Source organism: Hippoglossus hippoglossus, chromosome 18, assembly GCF_009819705.1.
Source record: "Hippoglossus hippoglossus isolate fHipHip1 chromosome 18, fHipHip1.pri, whole genome shotgun sequence".
In the NCBI taxonomy this organism is placed as follows: Eukaryota; Metazoa; Chordata; class Actinopteri; order Pleuronectiformes; family Pleuronectidae; genus Hippoglossus; species Hippoglossus hippoglossus.
This window is the reverse complement of record NC_047168.1, coordinates 3823219-3842807: the sequence shown is the minus strand read 5'-3', so window position 1 is coordinate 3842807 and position 19589 is coordinate 3823219. Positions and strand designations below refer to the sequence as shown.

Here is a 19589-nt window from a genome sequence, read left to right as displayed (position 1 = left end):
GAGTGCTCCATGTGCTTAACTGAGACATGAAATGCTCTGTGAAAGCAGAACTCGACTTTATATAATGCTTGTAACAGAGCCTCTCCAGTCGTCGTTGGCTGCCTGTTCTAATCTGCTTCCTCAGCCTATTACAAGGTATTTGTCCTACTGTCTTCAATGACATCCTGCTGCAGCACTGTGAGCCTTTCAGAAGACATTTGATTTCACAGTCCGTCAGGCCAGACATTTGATTCCTTTCATTTCCGGTATACTGGGAAAAATCCATCATGTGAACATGTTTCGCAAACATGCAGATTTTCTCCAATAGTTCTGTCACCTATTGTGTGTAAATCTGGTGTGTGGGTGCGTGAGTAGACACAAACACAATCCCCGCTGTGCTGATTGTGATTTGAATCCCCCCTCCCCACCATAGGCAAAGGACCGGAGATACTGTTTGCGGGGCAGAAGCTGAACGACAACGAGTGGCACGCGGTGAAGGTGGTGCGAAGAGGCAAGATCCTGCAGCTGTCTGTGGATAATGTCACAGTGGAAGGTTAGTTGGGTTTGGGACACAGCAGGATTCATTTGGGGTGAGGAGCAGCTAATGAAAGCATTGTGACTGTAAGGATGGTGATTTACTCGAACAAACCATGTTACCCTTTCCCTTCATAAGGAAGTCGACTAATTATGATGATAATGAATCGGAGATATGGTTTGTTAATTTATAGTTAAACAGATTAAGGGAGACAGGTAAGAAGTTTGAAATGTTTATCCGCAAATGTCATTGTCGAAATTGAAGTGTTTTTTTGTATTTGCATTGGTGAGTAAACATTAATACCCATCTTTGGTCGTGAACTTACCCACTCACAGTACGTCTAGGGCTGTAGTGGTAAAAAAAAAAAAGGTGGGTAAACCAAAAATTTCGGGCAGCTCTCACACTGCTATCATAAGGTCAATGAACTTTATTCACCCGTATAAGAGACTATATATACACGATGACACTAGAACCACTGAAATCAAATCATATTGACCAATAAACAAGCATTTTATTATTGATATTATTATTGTTGCTATTTATTTGTACTGGTGTGGGGTAAACAATGATGGAATGTTACTAAGTATAATTACTCAATTAATGTATACAAATGTATTGAGTGTTAGTTAATCTTCTCCATTAGATCTCAGAGGCAAATGTACTTTTTTACTCCACTATTATTTTCTATCAAGCTGTAGTTGCTAGCTACTTTACCAATTAAGAGTTTTAATATGTTACAACAGTATAAATCCTGCTTTTACATTAATGCATACAACATAACAGCATACACAGAGTGCATTCATTGTAAACATGGCCTTAATGTTAATGTCCAGCCAGCTTCATTGGAAATTAGGTTAATTATGTAATTGTTAGCATATGATTCAGATAGATCAATGCGGCTAACAACAACATCTTAGAAATTAAGCCTGATTGAGCTCATCAAACTTCATACAGGCATTTTGTTAATCTTACTAACTGATAAACAAGCAACCACCCTTTACCATTTGCAAACTGTAATGTTGTGCTGGATGTTTGAGAAAGTGACAAATCGTCAGCAAATCTTGCTGAAGATCTAAATGGTATCATTTAGATCCCGTTAGCTTCTCTCTCTTTACCAAGAGCAGAGGCGTGACACACACACACACACACACACACACACACACACACACACACACACACACACAGCGTAGTAGTGGAGAGAAAGGTGAAGGGAAGATGACGAATTTGACTCGTTACGTGAAATTAAAGCATCTCAACAAGAGCAATTTATTAATTCAAAACAGTTTAAACACAAAGATGGTCTGACATGAACCACAAACATCTGAAATGCAGATCATGAACATATATATATTTAACATGTATGGCCACATTATATAATATTTTTAGGGGTGCTCGAGCTCGAGGTGTTGAATTAGACCCACATTTTTGTGAGTAAACCACCATAAAAAGATGGGTAAATGCTATTTTATATTTAAAAAGGTATGTAAACTGTACTTTTACCCCCCACTACAGCCCTGAATACTTAACATTTTAGGAATGATAGAAATTGTGAGCAAGCTAGTTGCAACCACAGCAAATCAATGCATATGATGAAGAGCTGGATGAAATATATGCAATTGAGGCCGAGCACAAAAGAGAAATGCAAAGAGTTTTTAGAGAGAGATAACTGTGTGGTAGCCGTTGTGTACAAAGTATGCAAGAACAGGTTCTGCCAGCTACTAAGAAAATGGCAAGAGAAGGATGAAAGGTCAAGGGACGAGGTGGAGTCACTTGTGCTCACTGTATTGTGGCCCCAGGCAAAAGGATAAAAGGGCAAAGGGTGAAGGAATAGGTGAGAACAGAGTGTAAGATAGATGACAAGCTAGATGGAGGAAAGGTAGTGGGCACGTCAAGGCCAGAAGCAAAGATTGACCCTGTGAAATTCTGACTTGTTCACAAACTGGTTCATCGGGAAAAATAAGGAGAAAGCGCCCAGGGAGTCCTGGCAGAGTATTTTTAACCGGAAGGTTGCCAAGCTCATTTCTCAACATCTCACAGTTAACACTATGTTAATTGTGGTGTGTGTGAGCAGTGGGAACAAGAAATTTACTGCAATATCGTCCGTGTATAATATCCATCACAGCAGGTTAGAAAAGGAGCTGAAACCTTTTTTGGACCTATGCATTAAAACCGTATCCTGTACACACTGTTTTACGTATTGTTACATTAAATGTAATAAGCTTAATAATATGCCAAAGTCATATATTATATGCTTATTGTAAAAATATTATAGCAGACAAGGTTAATTAAAATTTATTATATGTATACATTGTTTTTCAGTTAAAGGCTTTTTAATATTAACATGTCTTTTCCATTGAGTTTTCCATTGAAAACATATATACATATAGATGACCTATAAGTTTAACTTACTCGTCTTAAAAACATATCTATGTGCTACTGGTTATAATGTTCAATTAATATCTCTATTTTTAAGTTAATGGTGTTTTGTTTTTTCTGTATCCTTCAACGTTCCAGGCCAGATGACTGGTGCCCACACACGTCTCGAGTTCCACAACCTCGAGACGGGCATCATGACTGAGCGTCGCTTCATATCTGTGGTGCCCTCAAACTTCATTGGCCATCTCCAGGGCCTGACCTTCAATGGGCTGCCATATCTAGACCAGTGTAAAAACGGCGACATCTCCTACTGCGAGCTGAACGCCCGCTTCGGCATGCGCCACATCATTGCAGATCCGGTGACGTTTCGAACGAAAGGCAGCTACTTAGCGTTAGCAACGTTACAAGCTTACGCCTCCATGCACCTCTTCTTTCAGTTCAAAACCACCACGCCCGATGGCCTGATGCTTTTCAACTCTGGAGACGGGAGTGACTTCATCGTTGTGGAGCTGGTGAAAGGGTGAGTGGTTTTTTGTACACTGGTGGGTACGTTTTAAGTGATTTCTCAGTTGTGCCCTTCTTGCCTCTCCAATCTGCTGTTGACAGAAAACAGAAAATTACCTGAGTTCGCATTGGGCTGAAAGTCATGGAACGTATTTTGTAACAAATCAAACCCAGCGCCACAGTGTGTACTGAAGTATTATTTAAACTATATGCTTCGGCTGTTCATCAGTGTTTTTTTGGATGAAAGTTGGTGTAGTATATGTGAGTAATCAATCAGTTATCTTGAAAGCTCGGCTGAAATCTACACATCCTGCAGGTTGTTATTGGCTGGTAAACAGAAAGTGTAGAACTATCTCCATCTGTTTTTCTAAAAACCTGTCTTTGGCACTCGTTTGGTACAATCTGATTACTTTGCATATGTGTGAGCACAGTGCATTTCTCTGATTGACAAAGTATTTGGACAATTCTTGAAGGAGCTTGAACCCTGGAAAACCTGGTTGGAATTGTCACCTTAAATACTGTTTATAATTAAAGGATCAAAAAGAGGATTTAGCTATTGTGTCCCTCTTCCTCTTGTGCTCTATACTTAGCCCTGTTGCAACACAAAAGCCTGAGCTGCCTCTGCAGCATAAAGACAAGAGGCTACATAAAGGGACTAGAATCAAGGTAGAAACAAAAAAATGCATACCTTCAATGGAACAGCCACAATAGCCTTAACCCGAAACACAAAAGAGAGCCATATTTGTGTGAAGGAGGGAAGTGTGCCACCTCATCTGCCTGTGGGCAAACAAGGGATTGGAGACAAAAGCAGGTTTCTATATTTACATGTCAAACCAGTGAGTAAATGCCATGTGCAGACACATCAACTTGAATTTGTATTTAACCCAGAATATGTCTTAGAGAAGAGGATCAAGACATCAGAAACAGTGTAGGAAATAAAAAAATATTATCCGATCTTCAATCACTCCATCATGATAATTGAAGGTTGAGTGCTGTTGATTGTGACCTGTTATCAGTGAGGGGTTACTATTGTAATGTGAAGCCAGATCAATATGAACCATTGTTGTCCCCATTTTCCAAAATTGAGTTCTGACTGAGCAATGATTGATTTTTGATAATGACCTCAAACAGCCCTTACACTGATATCTTTCTTCACAGGTATGTCCACTACGTCTTTGACCTTGGCAACGGGCCGTCGCTGATGAAGGGCAACTCAGACAAGCCGCTCAATGACAACCAGTGGCACAACGTGGTGGTCTCCCGGGACGCCAACAACGTGCATACGCTAAAGATCGACTCACGCACCGTTACTCAGCACTCCAATGGAGCCCGGAACCTGGACCTCAAAGGTAAGAGCAGGCCACCCAGTGCTCAGGGATAGATTCTTCCAGAAAACATAACTGCTGATGGGAAATACTTATTACATTGTCATCCTTGGTTTGTCCCTTTTGTGTTGTTGGACTGTAGCCATGAGAACACGCCTGCTCAAATTAATCTAAATTAGATCCACTTTCAAGATCACAGTGACTTTTACAATAGGAGCATTGTACATCCATTGGCATTCTTAGGCACTGAGGATTTCCTACAACACATTTTCTCCTTGAATATATAAAAACTTGTCTCAAAAAAACAGGTTTTAGGTGAGTGAACCTATCTACATTTTATCATGTACTGCCTTTTTCCCTGAATTGCAAGGCCAAGGTTCAACAGGCAAAAGTAGGTGGTGTTCACATGTGCTTCCCAAACAAGGGTGGACAGTCGGTGAAATAAAACAAAAGCCTATCCTCTTCTCCTTGAAAGATAATCCCCACCTATTTTGTCAGACGTTGGATTTACAGGAAAAGGGCAATAACAGCAATATCCTTTACCAACTGGTATCTTAACATCACCTAAACACTGCAGACCAAGGTGAAAAAGGAATCATATACTGAAAACGCTAACAGGTTATCGTTTCATCCTTCTGTGCTTTGTTCCCTTCTCTTTTTTTTAAACTTTCACTCTCTTGTTTCAACCGAGCTGCCTGACTGACTGGAACAAACACCTTCACATTGAGTACACTTGACTTTTACTGAGGAAACAATGACTTTAGATGGAGACACCTTTACTACTTTGACTTTAAAGTGTGTTGCCCTCACGAGTCATCTTGAAATAACAGCAATGGTTACAAGGCACTCAAGTGTGAGAAAATATCTGGTCCAGGCTGACTGGGACTGGAGGCGCAGGTAGTTGTGGGCTTTGGATGTCTGAAGTCGCGTCCTCTGACAGTTGACAGCATGGAAATCATAGATGAAGAGATATTTACTTGGAAGAGAGACAATAGGAACTTGACAGTGGACAACAGAGGTCGCAAGGTAGTGTCCTTCATGCTAGACTCTTTCAAGTGCCTGTCTCTACTAGTATTAAGATTAGCTCTAGATGAGTCATGTGCTCTTGAGAGCACTGTAGGTTGTTGTGTAAAAACACATCAGATATCAGATTGAGCCCCCAGGGCGATTGAACGCTATGGGGAGTCAAAAGATCAAACGACGCCGTGAGATTTTCCAGGAAGACATGATTTATTGACACTTTCCCTTTCCTTGTCCTTTGGTGTATGCATGCTGCAATTAGAACGGATAATCTTAGTGTCCATAAGCCAAAGACACAAGGATTTAAGAGTTTGAAATATCTCGTAGTGGTTTTAGCAGTAAGAAATACAATTATCAGCCTAATGACACAGAAATGTCTGTTGAAATGCAAATAAAATGCAATATGCATATATGGCCAATTATGTTATTGTCACATATGCGCTAGAGTAGGAATGTAATTACTACAATCAGTAACTCCCAGATGTAATTAGTGCTTGCTTTTTTGAGTATAGCAAGATGCAACATAATGCTTTCATTATGTATTGTGTGTGATTGATGGACAAAGCACATCTCCTGTGCATCTGTGCAGTCGTCACAGCATATCTGCTCCGTTGATCTTTTACAGTAAGGTAATTGATGTCTGTTATTAGATGGGTTTTTGACCTTGATTGATTGCTTCCAGGCTGTGACAGAGACTGTTGTCAATCATCACTGACATTATGCTGCAGGTGTTGAACCGTGGATTACCCTCCTCCCTACGCCATCTTCAAATTCTCCCACCATTTGCAGTCATGTTACACTGCGTCCTTTCTAATCAAGCAGAAACACATCACAACTAATCCCCCAGCAGAAGAGATGCACACCCTTAGCTGTCATTATAGTTTAGGAAAAGAAAACATAATCTGTCTTCTCATTGTTTGGGAAAAGCAGTGTTCTCCAAAGCTATGCAACTGGTGTTACCGTTCTCTCACTCAGCCTGACTGATTAATAGAGAATTGTACCACCTCCTTTTTAAAACCCCACCAACCAAGCGTGCGCCCCCAAGATCCCTCAGCTGCCCACCACAGAGCCATGCAGCAACAATGGCCCAATTTGCATATTCAAAATTACAGACACCCCGCCCCGCACAATGATTTGTCTCACAAATGAAACAGAAGGCAGACATTTCTTTTCTTTTCAATGCCCAATCAACATTGTATACATGGCTGGGGAGTGACCCTCTATCTTTATTAATCTGTGAGCCACAGCGTTGGAAACTTAGTTATTTTCATTGGCCCATATCTCTATCTTAGCAACTCTTGTTTTCAGGGGGTGGGGGGTCGAGGTGGCTCAGTGCTAGTGGGAAGAATACTAGTTGGACGGAAGTCAGGGGAAGATGTCTCACTACTCAATTCCCTTATCTAATTGGGCATTCAAACCATGCTCTGTAGTTCTGCTGTGACAATTCCCTTGCTAAAATATCCTACACAGCTCAAGCACTGTAGTGCCATAAACATGGGAGTAAAGCACCAGATCGAAACCTGTATAGGTGGAGAAAGACATGTACATATCGTTTATACTACCACACATGATGGGCAGATACTGTTCTTCCCTTTTACTATTGCACAAAGGCTGTGTATGTTCTGGAAGTGTTACAGTCACACAGTGTGAAATGAAAGAAACAAACAAACTAAACAAAACACAAGTCGTATAGCAACATTAAATCATCTCTCTCAATCTCTTTGCTCTGTTTTAACACCATTTCTGCCTGCATTTCAAAGCAAAAAAACTATTCTCTAAGCTTTATCTGTGTAATTGCCCAGAGAAAATGGGGAAAATGGGTTTTGTGCTCTCTGTCTTCCTCCTCTTTGTTTTTGGACAAGCAAAAAATCTTCAAGGCATCCCTCTTTGTCAGCTTAAGTATGATGAGGGAGCAACACACACTCGGTCCCCGAGGATAGCACTCAGTGGATCTAGTTTTGTGTAGTCAATGCAGGTCTCAGAAGAAGACATGTTGAACATACACCATGCAGGGAATAAAACTCTTTCGTTTCTGTTGACAACCTGCACAACACAGTGATAGCAGGTTATTTTTCCATATTCCTGCCCTGGAATAGCCTTGTCGATTCTCTCAGCGATCAGTTTGAAAGGAGCCTTATCAAATATGCCACAGAAGCTTTACAATATGATAACACAAGACATGATAAAACAGAATCCTTTAGTCATACCACTGAAGGTGACAAATCCAATAAATCATGAGAAGCTTAAAATGATTGCCAAACAGAGTTCCGATTTTTGGAACATGCAGAATTTGTGCTTGTTCGTTTGCTATGGAAATAATTACACATTAGGACCTATACAGTTCAGCCTCCAGCCTTAGTCGTGACTGTCTTAAACAATTAGTCAGCGGGGAAAAGCAAAGGGAGAGAGAGTTCCTTCAGCCATATACATTTCACTAGTATAGCACATCATGATCAATGTAGAACCACTTGTTGTCACATAACTAATTTGCATAGCTGAGCAAGAATGGAGCCTCTAACAGATTAAAATTGTCTCAGACGAAGTAAATTTTGGAATTTCCTTAAATGTAAACCAATGGGGGATGCTCAACAGTATAAATGTGTATCCGTAGACAACATGGCTCCCCAGCTGCCAATTTCCGGCAGTAAAAGTGTTATTAATTATAACTGAATGAATATATGAATATATTCAGGAGCAAAGGATTCTCCTTCCTCAAACACATCCCTTTGTTTTTGTATGAAAGTGTTAACAAAGAGAGGTTTCATAGAGTACGGTCTGCTTTGCCTGTTTCCACGGTGCATTTAAATATTTTGCTACATGGACTTTAGGGCCCATTTCTTTATTTACAATTTTTATGAGGCTGTTTGATACAAAATATCAATAAATATGTTCGGTAGTGAAATATGTTGTGCCAGCCAGGTGGTTCTTGTAGGAACATCATTTTTTTGTTGAGGCTTTGGTGTAATTACCAGAAATTACAAAGACCATCAACAACCTCTGGCGATGATAGCAGGAACAATTAGCGGCATCCTCTTTATGACAGGAAGCAGCAGGTCTCATATGATATGTCTTCATTTGAGTAACACTCACCAGTAATACCACTGGGGGTGGACAGGGGCTAATTGTCCCCATTTGTTTATGCTCATCATGCCAAGGTTCCCCAATTAATTTAACAAAGATATATTGATCATTAATTCATTAATGCTACATCTGACACCTTGCAACAAGGACAGGTTAAGGTTGATTGGTGAGTGTTCTCTGACAAAGACCAAAGACAATGTAAACAATAAGCCACAATATTAAAACTAGTTACCAATGTTAATGCTGCATAATGTGCATGTCCTCCTCATTTATTAAAATTTGACATGGAAAAACAACACCGAATTAAAAAGTTTTAGCTCTGAATCCCAGCAAACAGCGCTCCCCATATTAAACAAAATAGATGTAAGCTTTAGTAACTGTTGTTTCAGTAATTGTGTTTATTTATAAAGCTGAAGTTGGAGTGGCGAACAGTGTTGGTCATGTGGTAGAGGACGTAAAAACACCCATTGCCCTGAGGGGAATAACTTGCTTCACAATGCAACGAACATGACAATATCAAAGATATTAACGCTATTATCAAATACAGTGATGTGACATGAGGTAAAACACTACAATAAAACGAATGAAGCCTTTTTTCAGGTTGACGAGATGCAGAGAGGAGGAATAATTTTGCAAACCATAGTCAGACTGTGCCTGTCCCTTTCTTTTGAAGATGCTTGCTAATGAGACATACTTGTGTTGAATTGTAAAGACATGACATTGAAAATGTTCCATTTTTTTCAACAAAAGCAGAACAAATTGAAACACAATGTAGAGAAGAGGGTTGGCAAAGGAGAGAGAGGAGGAGAGAGAGGAAAGTAGGTACACACATTTTAATGAGCTCTACTCTTGCCAGCAGTAAAATTGAGATTAGCCATTTGATCAGCGCAAAGCTTTTCTGTCTTCTGTGTCCTGGTTAATATCAGTGTCTGACAAACCAAGCTAAGCTAGTCGCTAATCCTGCCACAATACCTGTTTACCTGTATACCTCTTCTTGCCTCTCAGTAAACCAGGTGCAACACAAATTCTAACCATAGTCTTTCCTACCGTCCCCACAACAACCAAACATAATCCAAGAGATAAAGCGGTATTTTTCATAATGGACAGTACAAGCAGCACCAAGTGGAAACCTGATATTTAAGACACTTCTATTCACATATTTCCATGAGATAATATAGTGTTTGCAGTAACAACATTGTAGAAGCAGGCTTACTTACATATATTCATGCCTGTGACCTGCCTAGTATATAATCTATAACCATGGAAATATGTTAAGTGCCTTGGTCAAAGGCATCTCAGTAGGATGTACTGTATACATGTACAGCCAAGACTCTCATAGTAAAATGCTATTTTCCTCTTTTTTTGAGTCTATGGTCGTCACATTTGTATCTGTGACATATTACTCATATTGTTAACATAGTTGTGGCCCTACATAGCCCACACATTCACTAGTGTCCAAACCGGCTCCCAATAACATTTTTGAATTCCCCAAAACTGGATGAATAATGAAATCGTCCATCGACTTCTTCCGATGCAATTGAACAGCTGTTCTACTTTGAGCTCTTATCTCTTTTCCCTGTAAGTATGGAAGAGCCCAGGCACCTTGTAAGGAAAACTCTTAAAAGCAAAATCCTTCTTTAGCTGACTGAAATGAAAAGCGGAACTTGAATCAACTGGCAGACAAAAAGTCAAGAAAATAGTTATCCATCTTGTGAATTTCAGCCACAGTCCTTCTGCCGCAGCTCTTTTTGTCTGCTAATCCACAATTCCCATGTGCCAGTCGAGCTTGAATGGTTTCCTTCAACAGGCTGATGACTTCCCAGTACTGAAGTCCATCAGCAGCTCCCACCTCATCTGGCTCATTTTAGAGGTAGTCTATAATATATTAACTTGAATGTTAATATCATACTACGTAGATAATTTCCATGTGCTTCCCTCTCTACTAGGGGGGATTTTTTTCTCCTGCTACGCTTCTCCATAAGAGGATCAAATTGAGCCTAGCAGCTCAACTGTCTTGCTCAAGGACATAGTATCAAAGTGTATTTGTTAAAAAGAAAACATGATTGTATCCACATTGTCAGATAAAAGGAACATGACTCACACAGCTTAGAACCCTGAAACCGCTGCTGTTTGAGCTTTCATCACTTTTGACGATACAAAAATAGTTTGCCAGCATTTGGCCTTGTGCGGGCAACACTATGTTGCATAAATCACCCTTCATGAGCATTGTAGTGTATTTGCAACACATTGTGCACGGTCATCCCGCTGTAACCAATAGTTTAACATTCCCTCTCATTTAAAGCCAACCCTTTAGGTGTAAGCACAATCTATTCATTATATTGTGTGGAGATTAAATAACATAATACCAGGGTCTCTTTTATTATGTAAGAATAATTTGTATTATCCTTCTCTTCCATAATGGCATGTCAGCAACAAAAGGGCGGTAAGACCGATTATGTGATGGACAAGACCGAGATGTGATCATACTCAAGAAAGTCCAGCTGTGATAATTGAAACCCTATTCATTTCTGCTTCAGCCCCCATGGAAACAGTAGAGGAAGTAAAGTGCTGCAACTGCTGTGATGTGCAGCACTAATTACATGTCTTTGCTGTGACGCTTTCTTGACCTCATAATCTTTAGAAGAGCACACAGTGTTAGCTCAAAGGGTGTCAAATGTTAAAATGTTACAAGGTCTTAATAAGCTCAATGCTGAAACCGTTGAAGGGGCGTTTCAACACTTTGGTTCTGTAATTGCTACTAGGTGTTAGCTCAATGAAACCTCCATTGAATTCACGGGGGGGAAAAAAATCCTTCAATACCAGTCTCCTAAACACAAAGGCTGTTATTTTTATCCACATGATAATGTACGTTTCCAACAGCGAATTCCACTCAACTGTGTTTTGGCAGTTTTACCAATAGTCTTTTATGATAAAGATATGAAGGCTTGAGCTAGGGGCATCACTTCATTGATGTCTGAGACCATTAATCTCACTCAAACAGCCACCTCGGCTGCTTGAGCTTTGCTGAAATGTGGCTTTTCTAGACTTCAAGATAACTTTTATATTTTCATGTTTTCAATGCACGAACACCGAGGAGTAGATGAGTGCTAATTCCGGATACAATTGTTCCTTATGTGGCCGACATAATGTGGTTCCTCCAATTATCTTAAGACAAGTGTCAGTTTCTTGAACCTAATCAGGCAGATAAGTAGTGTCAAGAAAAAGACACACTGGTAGACATATTAATTAGTTTTAGGCAAACGGATATTAAGACTCATTCTGCTAATTGAAATGATTAAGATGGATTATTCTGCCTTCAAACGGGACCATACCAGCTTCCCAGTGGTCCCTTGAGTCTTGTCAGCTGAAAGTGTCACGAGCAGAAGCAGTGTACCAGGTGTGAAAGTAAGTTTTCAGTTCAAATCTGATGTAGCTTGAAAGAGAGAACTGAGGAATTGTCACTTTTGTCTGAACCAGTTTATTAGATGTACTACAACACATGTACCTAATTCAATTTCCTCTTAAACAGTGCTTTAGTTTGCACCTGGTGCAGAATTGTGAATGACAGAGAGGGACGAGGCGATGTAATGAAGATCTGCCAAAGCAGCGCCTGAATGCATTTGCATAATAATAACTAAACAAATCACTTGCAGCATAACTGGATTAGTGCCTCTTGTCAGATAGTATAAATGTCTCGTGCAGTTTCTCAGCCTCTTTCATGACATCTCCGCATGGGAAGCTTCAGGAGTGTGAAGACGATGGAAGCTGTTTGTGAGCCATATTCAGTTCATTCACACTAATTTAATAAATACATTTGTCATTATCTAAATCATTGTCTGAACATGTTGTGACGTTGCCTTTATCATCGTCAGTGTAAATCAACAACACCTATCCCTACCTAGTTTTAATTAATCAATGATAAATCACCATTATTGTAGACATAGTGCCAAATATTTAACCTAAATCATCATTCGACAAACACATGTTAAAGAAGACCTGTCTTTGTTATAATCCACCTCTTACTCAACTGAAAGTTAAGTAAATATGACAGCATAAAATGTCAATTTGTAAATCACCTTATATGTAGTAGTTTCAGAAAGTTTCAGAAAAAATGGATAAGTGTATACTTATCCATTTTACTTTTGAGTCTTTTTTATGTTGTTTGGCAAACTCTAGGCAGGCTGCCATGTGTCTCAAACACAAAGGCACTTCTGTCCAGCCACTCTAAGATAACCTCACCCAGGCTGTGGCTGATGGAGTGCTGCTGAGATGGTCGTCCCTCTGTGACAGAGACTGATAGGTCCTTCCTGGAGATTCCGAACTTTTTCCATTTCTCATCTCAATCTTATCGTAATCTTATTCCTTGGACTCAATGAATCGTTTTTTTTTAACTTGACATTGTCCAACCCAGTTCTTGACAAATCTTCATGGACAGCTAGTTGAAGAAAACTAGGGACACTTGAGTGCCACAGCAAAGGGATGTTTCCACTTTATCTTTAGAGCGTGTTGAGTGAGTATTGATGAGTTACATTTTTTTGTTGGATCTATAACAAAGTGAATGAGACTGAAAAGTTTCTTAAGAAACTGACGGTCCTTTGCAAAGTCCCCTAAAAATGTCAGCTTCCCTTCAAGATGTTTTGTTTCCTGTTTATTCATATCCCTCTCATGTCCTTCTCTACACCCTCTATTCTCAGTAAATGGTGGGCTAGGTAGCTTGAGTGCTGCAATAGAGCAGTGTGGTTTAGCTTGTTCTCCTCCCTGACCTGTCTTACATTACAATTTACTATGGCATTACTCACAATTTTGGCCATTTTCCCACCTTCCTCTCTCCCTCTTCTTTTCTCCCTTTCATCAAAAGACAGCTTCTTCACCAGAGGTGTAACCAAAATGGAGACACCACTTGTTCTGTGTATTTGTGTGTATGCCTGGACTTGTCTAATAACTATAAAGTAAAAGCAAATCAAATGCAGAGTGATCTGTCAGTTAGTCAGCTTGCAAAATATCATATAAACAAACCATTTAGTAGGAAAAAATTTACAATATATTAATCCTAAACGGCTACTAGTTACATTAGTCTGAGTATACTGTTTATAGTTGTTGAGTTGTACAATGCTTTGTGAGTTGTAGAATTTGTATCAGTGTCATAGGATGTCATTCTCTTAAATGTATAGATAATCTATGGTATATTACAATTTGTTGGGCCAGTCCATAGCAACTGCAATGGATTTGAATTAACAGTATTATGCATGTCTACACGGTTTCATTCCTATGATTAGCTGTTGCAGTTGCTGGCAGTTTGTTCAATTCATGGTAATAATAATTTAACATAGAGTATTTTTATACAGCAAAGCATTTTGTATGTGTTTGTGAAGAAATGCAAACTTTTTTCAGACAGGAATGTAGAGGGGTAGAAGAGGACAGTTAAAATAAATAAATAAAATTGGATCAATTTGTACAAATATAAAATGTAAACATTTTACTAACGTGCAAAACATGGTCTGTGAGGTTAAAACATATGGTTGATAGAAATTGATTTGGATTGGGTACAACACATTTCAAATTGTCCGAAAAATAGATATACCACATCTTTCCACATCATTCCACTTGTAGGCTTATTTAGAAGCGAATGCGACTGGCGTTGTCCTCATCAGTCATGAATCCCTTTGGGCCTCATTGGCTGGCCTCTAGTCCCCTGGCAAAGGCCCTGCTAGTAATAATGCTCCCTCATGAATTGGATATTGTCATAGGTGCATTTTCTTCTCTACACATGCACCGGTCTCAGACTCAGAAATAGATGTTGAAGGAGAAAAATCGCCCGTCACCCATTGTGCGATGTTACTGTTTGTAGACCATAAAAAGGAAGAAACATGACAAATCCACTTTAAAAAGATTTCCCTGAAAGATATTTTTACAGAATTGTAGATATTTGATTGAACACGTCTCTCATATTAAACAGGTGAGTTAGATTGGAGTGAAATTGCAGAGCTGTTCTTCAGACTGTGAATAATAGAATAACTGCTACGACACTGACAACTGGTACACCGATTCACAGCTAGAGATCGAAGTGATTACATGTAATATCTTAAACATACGTTCTGTGAGCCTACAGTCAGTTGCAAAAAGGCATCAATTCAAGTGCACATCCATTTCTGCCATTTTTAATCAGTACAATGAAACTTTGACCAGCAAAACGATACTAAGCTTGAACAACTGACACTGACTCTGAAGTCATTTAGGGTTGAATCAAGTAAAGCAAAAGAAGATGGGTTGAAAAGGGAGATTTAAAAACAGGACAGGGTGAGGATGCTGTGAGCGCATAAAGTGAGGGTGGAAAATGAAAGGGCAAGGGAGATTAGGACAAATATGTGGAAAAGGGAGAGTAAAAGATAGTGACGGAGCAAAGTGAGAAAAACTGACGGGCAGTAGAAAGAAAAGAGCACAGCTGAGGCAAAGCGAAAGGACACCGAATACGAAGTGACATTTCATGGAGGGAGAATGGAAGCATGAAAATGTGTAATGATGCCTGTCTGTGTCACTATACAATCTTTCACAAAGTGCCACCAGCAAGTGCTGGCACATATCAGGAGCCCACACAGGGACCCACAGACCAGCTGGTTGGGTTTGGGTCAATCAGGTTGCAGGTACATAGTTTTGATTGAAAAAAAAAATATTCAGGTATCTTTTTCTCTAATATACATACATTTTCCTATAGAGAAATCATGCTTTAGTTTTGATACAGCACACTTTGCCACAAATGGTTGTGGAGCAGCTTTGCTTTTAGACTGCGTAGAGGGCTGCGTTAAAAAAAAGTCCCTGCGGCAAATTCGTGGACAAAAATGCCCTAAAACTGTATACAAAAATTGTATATATATATATCTTTTTCTTTTTCAATTACTTAATTTATTTAACCAACTTCAGTCCTGATCATGAATGCCAAATATTCATTCATTTTCATTATTTTAACCCTTTCAACTTCCAGCTTATTTGCATGATACAACCAGTTTTTATGTAAAAAATACCCAAAATATGAACTATTTTCCATATACTACATGATAATGACATCATTTTTGGAGGGTTAACAGAGCCTGGCATATGTCACTGATAAGCAACAACATTAATGTTCTTGCATTATTAGTTTTTGTGTAGTATCACATTTAAATGAAAAATTCCTGCCATTACAGTTGAGAAAAATATGCCCCTCGCCCAAAACTGCTATCACATATTATATATCAAGATTATTTTTCTCTTTTAATGACTTACCAGTTTGCTCACGTAAAACTAACAATGTTTCATAACAAAAAAGCATTATTTTCCATATGACTAATACTAGGGGGAAATACATGTATGTTATATTTTATGAAAACATAAAAACAGGAATGCATGATTTTATGTTCGAATGGCAGTGGGATCAAAAACACAGTTGTAATAGGTTTCAATGGGGCCATTTTTGTCACGAAGGTGCCGAAAGGTACGATTTATTTTACACAGTGAAAATTCCACAAAAAATACACACCTTTGGGATAAGTCCAACAAATAAACATAAAAACAGGCAAAACTATCAAAAGAAAACAAAAATGTCCACAAGGTGCCCCAAGGGTTTAATAATCCATATAGTTAATTTTGACAGACACCTTCCAGCACACCTGAAATTACTTCCCATTGCGATGGTTTCCACTGATAAACTTTTGTGACTCTCACTGTTAATGCTTAGTATGTGGTTATTGTCAAAAATGTACTTAGGTGATGGCATGAATTTTAATTTTGTGGGTAAAGTATTTAAGGCTACATGGACTGGACTGTTTGCGGCTCAAACAACAATATGTTGATTGCAAGTGAGAACAGGAGCAAGCAGGAAGGCTGATGTTAAAAAAAGTGACGTGCATTTTAAAGACGTAGTGAGTCATCTTAAACATGTAGTACGTTTCACACTACATGCTGCATTGCAAAAGCAGGAATCAGTGCATGACAAATACAATGAAACATCAGTTGCCCAGTTTCATGCTTAAGGTAGCAATTGTGGGGAGGGAGGTTGAATTTGAATACAGATGACATTTTGCGCAAATTGTGATACGAAAGAATCTTGATTCAGCATACCAAATATATGCAGACTATATATATATATATATATATATTTGCGCTCGCTGCAATCTTTTGGAACTGTGTAAGAGAGGTTGTGTAAGACAGAGTTTGAAAATGCATTACACCACCTGTAGTTGCAATAAAATAGAGAGTTCATGCACCGGTTTGTGAAAACATGTCAATACAGTATCAAATAATTACAGCTTGAGTTGCCTTGAGTCCTTTTTTTTCTTTTTTCTCACAGAATTATAAACATCTATTTCTGTACCGCTTGTTTTCAGATACACACACACATCAGAGACACAACATAATTATCCAACTTATAATTTAGCATCAGCAATTAACTCACAAGCAGCACCATCATTTATCCTTTACACCAATCGTCTTGTTGTGGCATCTTTGTATATCAGAGCACCTGTGTAATTAGCAATCACAGATCCCCTGCATCCTCCTGCTGGCTGCCATTGTTCCAGCCCCGCCTACAACACCCCACCTCCGACTGACACTTATTCATTCGCACTGCTCACAGCATATATGTGTGTTTGCATGTGTCAGCAATCATTACATTGTTCTCAATTGGAGCCTGCGTGAGAGCAAAGCACACACAAGCAACACGGGAGGAGAGAGCGAGGACCCGAGAGGGAGGCAGAGGTTCTTAATAGAGCATTTAATGAAAGTTAATGGTCGGCTTTGGGTTCACCGGGGACTTGGCACGGAGCACTGACTATTGTTTAGAGATGAGACCAGGCATTGTGCATCTATGGCCTATTCCCATCATCAACCCTCTCTCAGTTAAGGATATAAAAAGTGTTTCTCACTATATTCCTTAATATGGGCAGAGGCTGCAATATCTTTGCTTCACTTGGGAGCCAATTACAGGCGAGGAAAAAATACAGGTGCTATCCTGAGTTGACGAGGCAAACTGACCTAATACATCAACAAGTCGATTAATACTACTGTTGGATTTGGTTCAGGTCCATGGTTCAAGAGGGTTGAACCTAATTTCCTTAATTAATCATGGGCGTGTTTTGTAAATTGTAAAATCAGATTGTCACCCGTTTGTTTTAAAAACAGTGCTTGTGTGTGCTGGCAACTTAGCAAATTGCTATTGAGAGGCATCAGAAGGTGGTAGGTTTGATCCCAGTCTTCCCCATTATGCATTCCCAAGTGTCCTTGGGCAAGATACTGAACCCCAAAAGCGCAACAACTGTACTGTGAAGCACTTTGAGTAGCTATCAAGACTAGAAATAGGAGCTGTGAGATATTCTTTAGTCTGGAAATAGAGAAAAACACTTAAACTCTTAAAACACTGCACATGAAGTGTCTCAAGCATACTAACGCCTTTCAGTCAGTGCTCTTCTTTCCTAGAGATTAAAGAATAAGTTGTCATTGGCTGTCATGTGTCTGAAGGTCATCCACTCCTCTCTCTGTTGACTGACTGATCCAATTTTCATGTCAGCAAATCTGGATATATGATGTTTCCTCACCATGGAAGATAAATTAAACCATCATCGCAGAGATCTATATTTCACTTACCCTCTGAAAACCCGGATTGTCCAGTGTAAATGTTGAATCAGTGTTCTCATCCAGATTGTGCTGTGAGTGTCTCTCTAGGGCCCCCGTATCATAGCATTCCAACTCCTCCCATTGGCCCCCTGAGAGGTCATTATGGTAACGTGGAGGTGGTGGTCTCTGGCGATGTCTGGGATGCTGTAATTGGTCCCGTCTGGTGGGTTTCTCTGAGCTCCTCAGCAGCACTGCTATTCATCACTGCTGGGGCAGCAGAGCCAGACCAGGACACTGTTTCTGGCTGGGAGTAAAATGGTTACTCATTGTTCTGACCTGCCCATTCTAGAGTAGTCCCAAAAACATGAGTCAGTGGTTTTCCTTAGACACCTAAGTGGGAAAACAAACATTAATTTCTGTGAAAAAAAACACTAGAAAAATATATATGAACAGGTTTTTGATGTGTCACTCAGCTGCATGAGTTTATATATGTCACACTACTGGGATAAGTTTTGAGAAGACATCGAGTTTCACACACGCTAACCAGGCTCCTAACAGCTTTTCAATGTCAGCAAGTGGAACTTCCTTAGTAAACACCTATTTGAAAACAAGGTGGAGGAGCCATAATGTGAGCCACAGAACAAACTGTTCGTGGGCCAAATGGACAAGGAAGTCAAAACTTTCCCCAGAGAAATCTGTAATTCAGATTTAAGTGTTCGACTCCAAACCGAACACAGTGACAGCCTGCTTCTCTGAGTGGGTGTGTGCAAGTGTGCTGCATATTTATTCATCTTCGGTTGTCTTAACGCCACTGAAAGAAAAACAAAACTCGCATAAGTTATTCCTTACAGTACATCTCTCCCGTCTACTCTGGTTATGCAGTCCGCTAGTGGAATCTCAAACATGCTGTGGACTTCTGCAGGAAATGCGCTGTTTGCTCTTTTTAGATTAACTCCATACCAATAATTTCATATTTGCTAAATGGTTCTTAGAGCTGCGATTTCGGGGCATCACTCAGCCAGACAGATAATGAATTTGTCGTATTGATTATGATGCCCGGGAGCCCCGGATGGGAAATATGATGTGTCAAGTACTCATTAATTCCAGAGAGGAGTTGGCAAACATCATTGACTCATTCCATTACACAAAGTCCACATATAATTGACCTCGTGGCTCATTGCTTC

The 19589-nt window shown here is 39.6% G+C and overlaps 1 protein-coding gene across 1 annotated transcript in view; it reads left to right on the top strand.

The window, feature by feature from the left end:
• nrxn2b (neurexin 2b) overlaps positions 1 to 19589 on the top strand; it is a 617697-nt gene that overhangs the window by 336909 nt on the left and 261199 nt on the right. The window contains 3 exon segments of the mRNA XM_034615320.1: positions 413 to 532; positions 3029 to 3410; positions 4553 to 4743. Of these exon segments, the coding sequence (XP_034471211.1) occupies positions 413 to 532; positions 3029 to 3410; positions 4553 to 4743 (693 nt within the window).